General features: G+C 37.9%; 1 protein-coding gene across 15 annotated transcripts in view; it reads right to left on the minus strand.

Annotated features, from left to right (window-relative positions):
* mcf2l (MCF.2 cell line derived transforming sequence like) overlaps positions 1-13,621 on the minus strand; it is a 149,648-nt gene that overhangs the window by 42,294 nt on the left and 93,733 nt on the right. For 14 of the 15 annotated variants that reach the window (XM_008107009.3, XM_062977287.1, XM_008107010.3 and 11 more), the window contains 5 exons: positions 10,789-10,879; positions 4,628-4,747; positions 2,552-2,668; positions 1,809-1,958; positions 651-775 (listed from right to left, as the gene is read on the minus strand). In XM_008107009.3, the coding sequence (XP_008105216.1) occupies positions 651-775; positions 1,809-1,958; positions 2,552-2,668; positions 4,628-4,747; positions 10,789-10,879 (603 nt within the window). Of the gene's footprint in view, positions 1-650; positions 776-1,808; positions 1,959-2,551; positions 2,669-4,627; positions 4,748-10,788; positions 10,880-11,048; positions 11,630-13,621 lie in introns of those variants that run through there. The other variant, XM_062977290.1, reaches the window with a different exon arrangement.

Consider the following 13,621-nt stretch of genomic DNA (forward strand, 5'->3'; position numbering starts at 1 on the left):
GGCTACTTCATGGGTGTTGACTACTGGAAATATAAACCATGTTGGAAATACTGTATTCCTCAGAATCAAAACATTTTGCTAGAAGTCCCTTCGGCTACAACTGCTGATTTATTTTCTCAATTTAGTGAAAAGGTCAGTGGTGCCTTCCCCTACCTATTTCGCATGGCATTACCGTATTTCATTTAGCATCCCAGATGATCCTTTCTGATGACTGAACTTTGAAGTTCCTTTCAGAAGAAAGTTTGTATTGCTAGAACTACAGACTAGTAGAAATGCTGGTGCAACCATTAAGCCAGTATCTCCACTCATTGCCAGGCGGTTTCTTGTTCTCATAGTATAGTAGTGCTAGAAACCTTTCTTTAGGATCTGTGCAACAACTATGGACAGTCTTTTGTTAAGCTGTGTTGTTTCCCCTTAAGAAGAAATTTATCTTGCTGTGGGGCCATTTGTGTGGGTTGTAAAATGTCATCAAAATACAATACTTTTCACTCTGATTGAATATTAGCTTGGTTTCAGGGAAGAATGAGTGTGCAACACATGCATGCAACAATGAAATAGAGCATTAGATGTCATTTTGGAGAGGAACATGCATGCAATATATACATAAAATTAAATTCAGAGACCAATGTGAAATGCTAGATTTGGCTTACCTTTCCACAGTGACTTGGTTTTCCACTTGATCTGGATTCAGCTTATACTCTGGATTTTCAAGAACTGGTTTCCTAATACTATGGAGAATATCATGGCCTTCATCTACTGCTATCCTTAGATCTTCCTGCAGAAAAAGTAGATGACCACAGATGAGCTATTTTTTTTAAAAAAAATCACAGTTCTATGAAATGTGAGATGACAAAAAATATTTTAGAGCAGTGTTACTTAAAGTGGCGATCTGTAGACTTGTGCCAGACAACACTGTTAGATACTACTACATAATACTCTTTCCAAGAACAATCTCTTCAAAGGAATATGAGATAGAGACCCCTACATCTCCATTTATATTTTCCCTTGGCTCACTGGGGGAAATGGTGGGATGGAAGGTGCTCCAGCCCTTTCCAATGAAGACAGCTGCGATTTAGGCTAGTATGTGTGTAAGCAGCCATGGGTACATTCTCCAAAAGGAAATGTCCATAGGTTAAAAGATCATATAATTCATGTAACTTTTGAGCAATTATCCAGCAGATCACACATTCCATATCATGTGTATTTGAAGAAATAGTGTAAAGCATTTAACAAGGCATTATATAGCATAATATCCATTTCAACATAACCGCTTAAAATATAGATGAGAATGTGTATACACATTCTAACATAATGATCCTTTACTTTTTCTAGCTTTGTTTCACATTTGTTGAAAGTTGTTTTGTACTTTAAATAATTGACAATGCTATTTAAAAGAATTAACATTTTTGAACAATAATTCAGACACTGGAACTAACAATGCTACAAATAAAGCCATTTTATAATAATTTCTCTGACAAAACTATAATTTGCAGAAATTACAAGTTTGTTTTCATTTTTGCAAACCATAGCTTATCGGGGGGAGAGAAAGGAAGCAAAATATTATATAATATACTCTTATAATGATTTTTTAAAAACTGAAAATCTCACATTACTACTATTATTTTCCAAGATTTCTGTGGAGGATTGGACGGTGGGTACAGTTGAATCATTGTATTGGATACTGGGAAGAGGATTCTATAGATCAATTAAAAGGAATATGTCCAGAATAAAGCTAAAGCATATTTGATAACTGTAAGTAAATTGATCTTATATGGCCATTATATATACACTGCATAACTATCACATACCTTCATTTTGACTTTGCTTTCAATATGGGCTGTAAGGAGGGACCTGGTAGACTCCACATCATTTGGCAATTCTGTTTCTGCCAGTTCAGCTCCAAAAGAGCGAAGCGTCTGAGCTGTCTGCTTCACCATTCGAGCAAAGCTCTCTATAGCCTTAGGGGTTAAAAGGATGTTACATAGATGGATGCTTAAGACTCAGACTCAGATAAATATATTTATATTTGCAACCATAAATAAAAAAGCAATATATAAGTGAAAGGATGATAAACCTGATTCAAAGTACGTATCAATGTTCATAAACAAAAATACACCCAGGATTACGTTTCTAACTATGAATTCTTTCCAGCCTCTAATCAATGAGAACTGTTTCACATAAGAATTATATACTTTTAATTGTATCAAAATTCATAAATAAAAATACCCTCAGCATTAGATTTTTAACTGCACATTATTTTTAGCTTCCAATCACTGGAAGTCAGAAATACAATTCATTTTTTAAGTACCATTTTCTCTGAAGATATTGCTGAAGCACAAAACTCTCTTTTAACAATATGCCATAGATTTCTTGGCCCTGAAATCATCACTCCCAAATTCATTATTCATCACTATGAGATAGCTGAGATTCCTCCAAAACATTTATGCACTTTTTAGTTTATATTTATGAGCCCATACCGTTAGTAACAGGACGTACAACAGTAAGGCCCACTGGCGCAGGCAGCTGGGTGAAATGGGCAAGAACTACTTACAGTGCGATGGGTCAGCCACCTGTCGTGGCAGTAATCCAGAGTGCCACCAAGATCCTCGGTTAGCTGTGTTCTGTCAATGTAACTGTTTAACTCTCCTAGTGAGCTCAGCATTATGATCTACCACACAGAAGCAAGAGCAAAATGGACCAAATTAGAATTTGTTCAGGAATTTTGTTTAGCCAGACTATAACATACCAGATGAGCACATGCTATATATATGGGGCAATGTTCAAACTAGTTCTTAAAATCAGAAAGCATAGCAACTCTGTACATACAGAGAAGTTGTGGCACATTGTTAAAAGATTATGCAAGCCAATACTTAATATTTGTGTTTCTGTTGTTGTTGATTGCCTTCAAATTATTTCCTATCTATGATGACCCTAAAGAGAGTTGCCTTCTTTTGAGTATTTTTCTGAGACCGAGAGATTGTGATTTGCCCAAAACCATTCAGTGGGTTTCATGGCGGAGCCATAATGCAAAGCTCAAACCACTATACTATACTGGCTTCTGTATTATATTTGCAGCCCAAGGAGAATGTGAATGGTGTTGTGGCACTTTTTTTTGGGCTATTTTTACAAAACAATAAGCAACCTCTCATGACAGCGACCTGTCTCGTTTCCATAATCTGGAATATATCCAGCTATCTGATTTATTTGCTGGTCTCTATTTCTCCAGCGGCAAAGCACATTGTAGCCTGACAGGGAACTCATGGATATAGTACAGTAGAGTCTCACTTATCCAACATTCGCTTATCCAACATTCGCTTATCCAACATTCTGGATTTTCCAACGCAGTCTGCCTCCCGCCCGGATCCAAAGCTGTTTCTCTAGGCAGCAAGGACTGAACTTTTTACGCATTTAATTTCTGACAATGTTGTTACTGTAAGTTCATTTTATGCAATTCTATCTTTATTTGTAGTCAATTTGTTAGTAGCCAATGTTTTTGTAGTCAATGTTTTCAATACATTGTGATGCTAAATTGTGTACTAAATTCGTAAATATAGTAATTACTACATAACATTACCATGTATTGAACTGCTTTTTCTGTCGATTTGTTGTAAAATGTTTTGGTGCTTAATTTGTAAAATCATAATGTAATTTGACGTTTAATAGGCTTTTCCTTAATCCCTCCTTATTATCCAACATTTTTGCTTATCCAACGCTCTGCCAGCCTTTTTATGTTGGATAAGACAGACTTTAATGTATATAGATCTTGGAATTCTGACACTAGGGACACTGCTATGTTTCTATTGTTTTAAAGCATTACACTGCATTAAGGGAAGGTGAAACTTGAATGACAGTCTACGAAAAGTATAAATAGCCACTTTAGCAATTCCTGTGTAGAGTAGGCCTTATTGTTCCTGTGAAGTCTACTTGGGCCTGATATTATTAGCTTTTCGGCATTAGTTTAAGATACCTTGGGAGATTTTGCAATTACACTTTTTATTTAATGCAAAAGTTATTTCCATGTCCTTATCTAATTGTAAGTATGGTTAGATTTTCATATTCATATCTATTTGTAAGCATAGTTGAGTTGCATTATGCAGCTAACCACTGTTTTGATATCTAATTAGAGTGATGGGTAGTCCAAAACAAGTATCCTCCAGGAATTTCTGGAACCAGTAAAGATGCCATTAGCTTCCACTGAATTGTATAATATATAAATGAGTAAATACTTGAATCAGAGACTGTTGAATTCTAGGTTCTGTGGCTTACATTTTAGAAGAAGATACTGGCCATGGGATAAGTGACATTTATGACATCAATTTACCACTCTATTAACAGTAATTGGTCATTCAGCTGTTTTAAAACACAGCATACATTGAAATACAAAGCCATCTATTTTTAGTGAGATAACACTCTTAAAAACCAGGTAACAATAGGTGGTTGGCACAACACAGTTTACCCAATTAATCTGAAAACATCAATTCATTTATTGACCATGTTCAAATTATGGGATTTGTACATGCAGGAAAATATCAAGGAGGAGGTAAATCTACACTTTTTGTTGTTCAACTATTCTTATTACTCCATTACGCAAACTCACAAATGGAAAGAAAATGTAAGAAATACTAACCGGTAGCTTCATCTTATAGTCATCTTTATGGAATTTGAATGCAATGTCAAAGAGAGTTCTGTGCAAGAATCCTGTGGGTCGCAAAACCAGGACTAACTGCAGATTTCCTGGAAACGATGCCTGTGAAAGATATTACATATAACTATTATATTAAAATTAATTGAACATTTTGAAATCTTTTGAAATAGTTATTTATACTTTATTCTAAGTCAAAGTCATTTCAAATTTTAATATATCACCAAGATCATCAACAAAATCTCTTAACTTTAGTTTGAAACGTAAACCAACAGTTACACAGTAATGACTGTATTTATCTAAATCATAGTTAGCATAAACCACGATTTGCAAAACCCACTTGAGTTCAAGCCATGATCTTTGAGACTGATCCATAGTTGAACACAAACCATGGTTTGTCCATTCTCACATCACACCAAACCATTACTAAGCGCCTTTAATCTTGGTGTCTTATGTTGCCTAAATGATTAGTATTGAATGGTAGATTTGCATGGCATGACATGCAGGTAATCAATCAAGTTTGGCTTGCTGGGAATAAACCATTATGACGACAACCTCATTTGCACTGGAAGTCTGAAGAAACTGTGAGATCAATATGAATTATAACAATAACTGAAGCAAACATTTAATGAGATCATGATATGACAAAATGTTTACATGATTAATAGAAAGCTGGATATCTAGAGAAAATCTAATCTTTTTAAAAAACAAAGAAAAAGAAAGCTGGATTTTCAGCAATTAAATACGGTAACTATTTCTACTATTTATTTAATATTTGGGTCACTAAATAAGAACTTTGCTGCATAACACCACAAATATCTGTATTACGAAAGATAATAAAAGAACAGTTGGCTTCCCACCATTGCAACATAAGCTGCATGTGAGGGTGAATAGAATAGAATGCTGTTCACTCACCTGGCAATGACATTTTCATTACTATGCACATTGCTAAATTTGCTCTGATTGCTAGAAAACTTATGCAGAGGCACCAAAAAGATTAAGCTTCGTACACAGAATGGCCCTTGCTTTTTAAAACAATCTGTATCTGTTTTTAATTCGAGGTGGTGGTGTCTTAGTGTCCTTTTTGTACTAACAGAGAACTTCTATTACCAATGCTACTTTTAGAAATGGTAAACACATTTGGCTATCTTCTTTTAGATGTAATAAGCTAATTCTGTATTTTTAATGAATTCTGTATTTTATTAAAACATACCACATTGTAAAGGCATATAAACAATAAAGTTGCAGTTACAAATAGAAATAGCTGAACTGAGAAAATTGAGGAAATGTCAACTGTTTTGGGTCTGTGGGTATATAAATAAATGTAAGAAAGTCTAGGGCAGTGGATCTCAACCTTTGGGTCCCCAGATATTTTAGCTTTCAACTCCCAGAAATCATAACAGCTGGTAAACTGGCTGAGATTTCTGGGAGTTGTAGGTCAAAACACCTGGGGACCGACAGATTGAGAAAGACTAGTTGTGATGACTCATGGGCCTTGTAGTCCCGCTTCTAGTGTCCCTGTGGCAGATGAGAATGAAAACATGGGGTTTTCTCCGGATCAACAACAGCCGGAATCCTTTCAGATGCCTGATGTTGATGTTTTTGCCCAAGAAGCAATTAAAAAAGACCTTGAGCAATCCTCGCCTCCTTTTGCCAGGAGACAGTCCTACACTGCGGAAAGGAGAGAAAGGGAGCAGATTCGCAGGAGTCTGAGAATCGCAGCTAAACAAGACACTGATTAGCCATGCTTCCCTTGGGAAAATCTAGGGAGTTTCACATCTGGAGAAAACTGGGTTTCGTTTTCCGTTCTCTAGGGAAAGAGAACGCTGGACACCTGTTTGGCAGGAAAACGAGACCCAGATATAGGTGCCTGGCACGGTTGGATCCGTGCGGAGTCAACAGAGCAGCTTCAGGAGTGATTTTCGTGATCCAGTCTAGTGTGGACTTTGCAAGTCCGCAACCCCAGCTTCCTTGCCTTGCCAATCCAAGTATTCAAGAACTGCCTTGTCTTTCCAAGTATTCCGGAATTGCCTCGCCTTGTCTCTAGCCACGGACCTTGCTCTAAGAATCAAGTTTGCTCTCGACCTTGTTGTGGATTATAACCTTGGACCCTGAAAGACCCTGGACATTTCCCCACACTATTGCTTGGCAATAGTGTGTGTTTCGGTTTGGGATTTAACTTTGAACTCTAATATCATTTATTGGACTAAACATTTCTGGACAAAATTTGACCTCATTGGATAGGTCTGCTTCTGAACTATATTTTCTACTTGTTTTTATTATTCTTATATATTTCCTTAATAAAGATATTAGATAGTTATTGGCCTCCGTGTTTGGTTCTTGGTGCTCCGTTGCCTAGAGCGTGACACTAGTCTAGAACGAACCACCAGAAAATGGCTCCCATCAAACCCTGTGTGTGTGAGTTCAAGTCACTTCTGACTTATGGCCACTTGAAAGCATACCTATCATAGACATTTCTTGGCAACATTTGTTCAAAAGGAGTTTGCCTTTCCCTTCCTCTGAGGTTTAGAGACTGTGGTTTACCAAGGTCACCCTGCAGGCTTCTATGGCTGGATGGGAATTTAAACCCTGATCTCCAGAGTAATAGTCTAATGTGCCAACCATTATATTTTGCTGGCTTTCTACCAAATCTCATGATTACACATAAGTTATTTGCCCAAGAAATCGAAAACAAGATAAGAATTTGATGTGAGCTCCAAATATGTGACTCCCATTTTCCCAGAAGAAATTTGAAAAAATATAGAAAAACAAAACATTTATTTGGGCAGATGAGTTTGCATTGCGAACACTGTGAACCGCCCTGAGTCCCCTTCAGGGTTGAGAAGGGCAGTATATAAATATTGCAAATAAATAAATAATAAATAATTTGGACCCTGGTCTCCAGAGTCATAATCCAACGCTCAAACCATGACATCACACTGACTCAATAACATTGCACTCTTGGTTTTGATGCAGTACTTAAATGAACAAAGCCAAAAGGATTTGCACTAGTCTAAATGTCATTAGATTTATGACTCATTGTTTGACATTTGCTAATCATGTGGCCTGGAGAATATGTCTACTGGCCCACATTCCCCCCCCCCCTCTCTAGTGCATTATGTTCCTCTTCCTTCTTCTGATTTGCAATAAACAGTTTGCCACAACATTTGTGTCTAACAAACTACAATTGACATTAACCAGTAATTATCTACATACCATGGTTCAAATTATGGCTTGCAGTAATCTTTGTTCCTCATTTTAACAAATTGCGATTATCCCCAGTGTGGAGCTGGGTAGCACAGACGTAAAAGAATAAGACCGAGACTGCAGTTCCGGACTGGGCAACTGCCATGGTTTGAAAAGCTGGAATGGACCTCCTTTCGATTCCTTGAAGTCTGCATTCTTCATTTCTACTCCCTCAGTCATTTTATAGTATCACTATTTTTGTTTTACCCCTAATAATCACTAGCACCCCAAAAAAGGTTCTTGTGCTTCTAATGGCCACTATTGTGTTTGGGGACTTTTCCTGCTACCCCTCCTGTTTCAGACTTGCATGAACCTCATTTTCAAAGATGGACAGTATGTACTATTTAGGACCAAAAACAGATGAGAACAGATGAAAAGACCACCAAACATAGCAAAGTGGTGAGTAAGACCAGGCCTGTAGCGAGGGGGGGGGGGGTTAGGGGTTCAACCCCCCCCCCCCCCGAAATTTTTCAAGTTATAAAAAAAATCTCGTTTACTCATGAATTTTAACTGGTTAACCAAATCCCCATGCTAAGTCTATGAGATGCAAAACATTAAGAGTCCCCCCCAGGCACTATCTCAAGCAGATATTGACAGGTTTGTAGTGGGGAGGGGTATGTGCTAGGGGTTCAACCCCCCCCCCCCCGAAATTTTCAAAACCCCTCCCGAATTTTTTTTCTGGCAACGGCCCTGAGTAAGACGTTTATGATAGTCAGTTTTTATGCCATTTGGGAGGCAGAACGAAAAAAACCCTCCAAAAACAATACAACAAAACCCCCAAAGCTTTACATTCCCTACCCCCAAACTGTTGTGGAAACCCTTAGATGACCACCAAATGAAGCTTCATATACCTATGGATTGGACAACTACACTGTGGCTGATTTATAATTGCCACATCTTCATTAGCTGCAACTTAAACAATTTGTAAGAGCTTAAGGTTGCAATCATTTGGAAAGGTCCAGGGATCTGGTGAGCTGTGAGTGCTTCCTGAATCAATTGCACAGTTTAGCCACTGAAGTAAAGGTAGGTTGGAGAATCTGTGACCCTCCAAATGTATCTGTTCTTAAATTTGCAGTATTGCCAACCTAGGCAGTCAATGGCCAGGCATGATGTAAGCAATAGTGCCTCTGGAGATAGACCAATGAGTTAGGAAGTGGAAGGCAGGCAGGTGCAGACCAACTATGGCCTGAGTCAAGGTTAGTCCATCCCTGCTAGTCTGCGAGAGAGGCTAGTTTGTTACTACCCCAGCAATTACAATATTGTTATAGGGAGAATGGAAAAAAGAACTGTCACTTAGTTACACAGAAGTTCCTCATAGGAGACCAGCTGGTGTTGCTGATTGGTTTGTGGAAAGAAATGAAACACAGCAAAGTTAAGTTAGCGTTAGACTGCTCTTGTGCCCTCTGGCTGTTCCAACTTTCACAATGGCATAAAATTGTGCTTCCTGCCAGCAGAATTTAAACTGATAGTGTAAACCAGTAAAGGAAGATTTGAAATGATGCCCTTAATCTCCAGCAATAATAGAAATAATACAAATAATATAAATAACACAAATCATGATGGCACAATGGGTTAAATCCTTGTGCCGGCTGGACTGCTGACCTGAAGGTTGGGTTGCTGATCTGAAGGTTGCTGGTTCAAATCTGCGAGATGGGGTGAGCTCCCATCTGTTATCTCTAGCTTTCAGGGACATGAGAGAAGCCTCCCAGCAGGATGGTAATACATTCAGGCGTCCCCTGGGCAACGTCTCTGTAGACGGCCAATTCTCTCACACCAGAAGCGACTTGAAATATGTTCTCAAGTTGCTTCTGACACAATAAAAAAACCTCCTCACATTGCCATTAGGTAAAAACCAAGAGTAATGCTACAATCTCGCCTAACTGACTGTATCATGGTAGTAAACAAACAAAAACAACCTAAATATAGAAAAAATGAAGAGCTATTTGTAGTATATTTGGTTCCTTAATAGCTAGCAAGCACCAAAAACCAAACCAAACCAATACATGCATCAGAACTAATAATTTAGTTTGCTCAATAAAAACCTCAGCTTGTTGGAACACTCGGGAAGCTTCCAGGAATTTTTGGTTACATTATCTCTGCCTTATCAAAATGACAAATGACCTTATTTTTTTATTCACATTGGCTTTTCATTTTAGGAATCATTTATAAAAAGTCAAATAAAAATACTCATGTACATATCTTGTTGTAAAGCCGTAATTAGTATGACATATTCTAATAAAGAAAGACCCTCAAGGATAGCCAAGGAGAAAACAAGATACCAGCAGAAATCATTGTGGAAACATGAAGTATTTTTTCACAATGATACAAATATCTAAATAAAGCTTCTAGCTTACTAATTTTGTCATAATATATAGTGGCTCTGTTACTGTGATATACTGCTGCTCAGTATAAACTAGAAGCTAGACTAATCAATCTATCATAATAAATACTGTCATAAACGTAAATAGTGAATTCTTATAAAATATAAATTGTGCTTTAATTAAAATGTACTAATTTCTCATACATTGTCAGGTTCAATTGTTTCTGTGGTGAAAACTTCCTCACCTCCACAAATTAGTTAATTTTACCTGAGACTATTTGAAGTTTAAGTGTCTAAATTTTTTAAGAAAAATGTAACAGCTTCTACAAATTTCAGTTGTTTTAAAGCATGTTATCATTATAATCTTGCATATTATTTCTGCTTCTGTAGCCATACCATATGTAACACTTACATCCACTGCACACACTGTGTACTGTTGTTAAAATTAGAAGCAGTTATTATATAAGGTTCTTGACAAAAAAATGTTAACAGGAACATAACAACCAACCAACAGGCAAACATGCTTGTTAATGTTATGTATCTCAAGGGATTCATAACTCTTAATTGCTTAAGATCTCACCGCAATTCGTAGTACAGAAGCTTGCACAGAACTCCATTTATCTTGCCTGCGGTCTATGACCAAGATAAATCCAATTCCAGCATCTTGTAAACTAAGTTTGAGGAGAGAAGAGAAAGGAAGAATGGTTAATGGAAAATGATACAGGTGGTTCTGAAACTCTTAATATCATTTATAATTATCGACCAGTAGTGAAGTTTTACATGCAAATTACATATACAAACACAATATAACTCCCCTCCCTTTAGATGAAAGAGGCATACCTAAATAGATTATATGCAGTTTCAGTGAGTCACAACATCCATTACTCTTTTCCACAGGTAGTAGGGGTTTATTTATCTGGTACACTAATATGCCTCCACTTCATTTTCTCAGTATCTTGCTCGCTGTTTTCTCTGCCACAGTAATAATCCATCGTTTTAATACGATTCAGTAACATCCACTCCAGAATAAAAGGATTTTTTTCTTCCTTTTCTTCCTCTAACATTTTCTTGCTGAATCATAGGATTCAGCCTTCAGTTTATGCATGTGCATTATCTCTATGTTCGTTCCTTGAAAAACAAGCTCTTAGGATTTAGATTCCTTACATCACTTTAATCCTAGGAAGATTGGATGATTAATCTTCTGCATTTTCAAGAGCTGATCTTCCAGGGATTATGCGAACCAAAGCAAAATTTTTTCCCAAAAATGTATATTCGTAAAGTGAGGCAAGAGGCATTGTTTCTAAAATGATACTATCTGTCCCTGCACACAAGCAGGGATCGTGGAGAAGGATTGTCAGGAAGGACCTTTGTTTTCTTGTTCTGTTCAGCTGCATGTGCTACAGTCCCAGAGTACAAATAAAGAGATCCACTCCTGTTTTATTATACAAGCCAGTTGTGTAATGCCAGCAGCTGACCGCTAGCCAATTGTAATGTAATGGAAATGACAGTGAACCATAACTCAGAATTATTTGACTTTCTAATTGCTTTGTGATATCTGAGCATATTATTCCAGCCCACTTGACACAGTAACAAAACCCAAGGATTATACCAATACAGAAATAGTGCAGGGATTTCTGGATGTTTGGGACTGCAAATATGTGTCTGTATCCATATGTATGCATATGGGTGCATGTGTGCATACGTTATAGCATTTAATGCAGAGATATACGACATATTGCTCTAGGTAACACAAAACGGGAATCCTAGTGCAATCTACTGTTTCTAAAACAGGATCTGTCACTTTAAATCAGTTGTTGCATCCTGAAGAATTCTTGGGTTTATTGTTTAGGGAACAACCTTTAAACTACTCGGCCTGAGTGATCCTGGGCCTCACTAAACTACAAATCCCAGATTTCTGCAGGAGGCAGAAATTGGATTTAAAGTGGATTCATGCTCTAATGCAGTGGTTCTCAACCTGTGGGTCCCCAGATGTTTTGGCCTTCAACTCCCCAAAATCCCAACAGCTGGTAAATTGGTTGGGATTTCTAGGAGTTGTAGGCCAAAACACCTGGTGACCCACAGGTTGAGAATCACTGATCTAATGTGATGAAGTCCTAAGAAGCAGCTCAGAAGCCTGACTGTCCTTTTGTAGCAACCCATTCCTAACTATTTGGAAATTGAAGGAATAAGCTTCCTTGGTATGGATTTCTTTGCTGGTTCCATTTATTTATTTTATTTTATATCCTGCCTTTCTCCCTGCGGGGATTCAAAGTGGCTAACAATCTTGCACTTTAGACATAGTTTAAAAATAATAAAAACAATTTAATAATACAGTGTGGATTAAGTAAGTATTGTTAATTATTCTGGCTATTTCTGATTCAAGAACTACCTTGTACTACTAAATAACATGCAAGTTAAAAGATTTATTAAAGAAGTACCTATCACTATATCTTTTGAATTACCTCCATTATGCATCAAAATATCCAGAAATGGGGGAAAATTGACATGTGCTAATTAACAGAGGGAGGTTGGCATGCCAGATATGTCTGGAGAACGGTGATCAACAATATCATCAGACGGGGCTTGGGAAGTGTCCTAGGATGCTTCCCTGCCATTCCAGCGACGGATGGGCATGTTGCCCATCCCACGATGTCACTGGACTTTTGGCAGAGGCCCCGCCCACAACTGGAGTGGAAGCATTGTATGATGCTTCCCTCCCAACACAGGAGCCTGCCCGTGTTGTGCTGGATTGAAGCCAGCACGGATCCTTGCTGCTTGGGTAACACTTTCCACGTGTGATGGGGAAAGTGTTGCCGTGAGGGAGCAGCGTGTAAGGTGATGGATTCACCCTGCTGGCCCCCTGTTTCTTCGGCAAAGCCAGACAAAGCAGAACACTTTGCCTGGCTCATGTGATAAGGTTGCAGTATAATCACAGGTCTGGAGAACAAATCTAATTAGTAACACAATTTAGGGAAATGGATATATTTAACACGGAGAAGAGAAAACTAAGGTGACATGTCAGTCATCTTTAAATATCTGAAGTGATGTCATGTAGAAGATGGAGTATGCTTGTTTTATCTGCACCAGAGACTAGAACACATATCAGTTAATTTTTTAAAATTGTGTCAGAAGCGACTTGAGAACATACTGCAAGTTGTTTCTGGTGTGAGAGAATTGCCCATCTACAAAGACGTTGCTCAGGGAACACCCGGATGTGTTACCATCCTGCTGGGAAGCTTATCTCATGTATCCGCAAGCTAGAGCTGACAAGATGGGAACCCACCCCATCTCACGGATTTCAACCAGCAACCTCCAGGTCAGAAACCCAACCTTCAGGTCGGCAGTCTAGCCAGCACAAGGGTTTAACCCACTGTGCTACTGTGGATCTATTAATGGATTAAAATAACAAGAAA

Source organism: Anolis carolinensis, chromosome 3, assembly GCF_035594765.1.
Source record: "Anolis carolinensis isolate JA03-04 chromosome 3, rAnoCar3.1.pri, whole genome shotgun sequence".
NCBI lineage: Eukaryota > Metazoa > Chordata > Lepidosauria > Squamata > Dactyloidae > Anolis > Anolis carolinensis.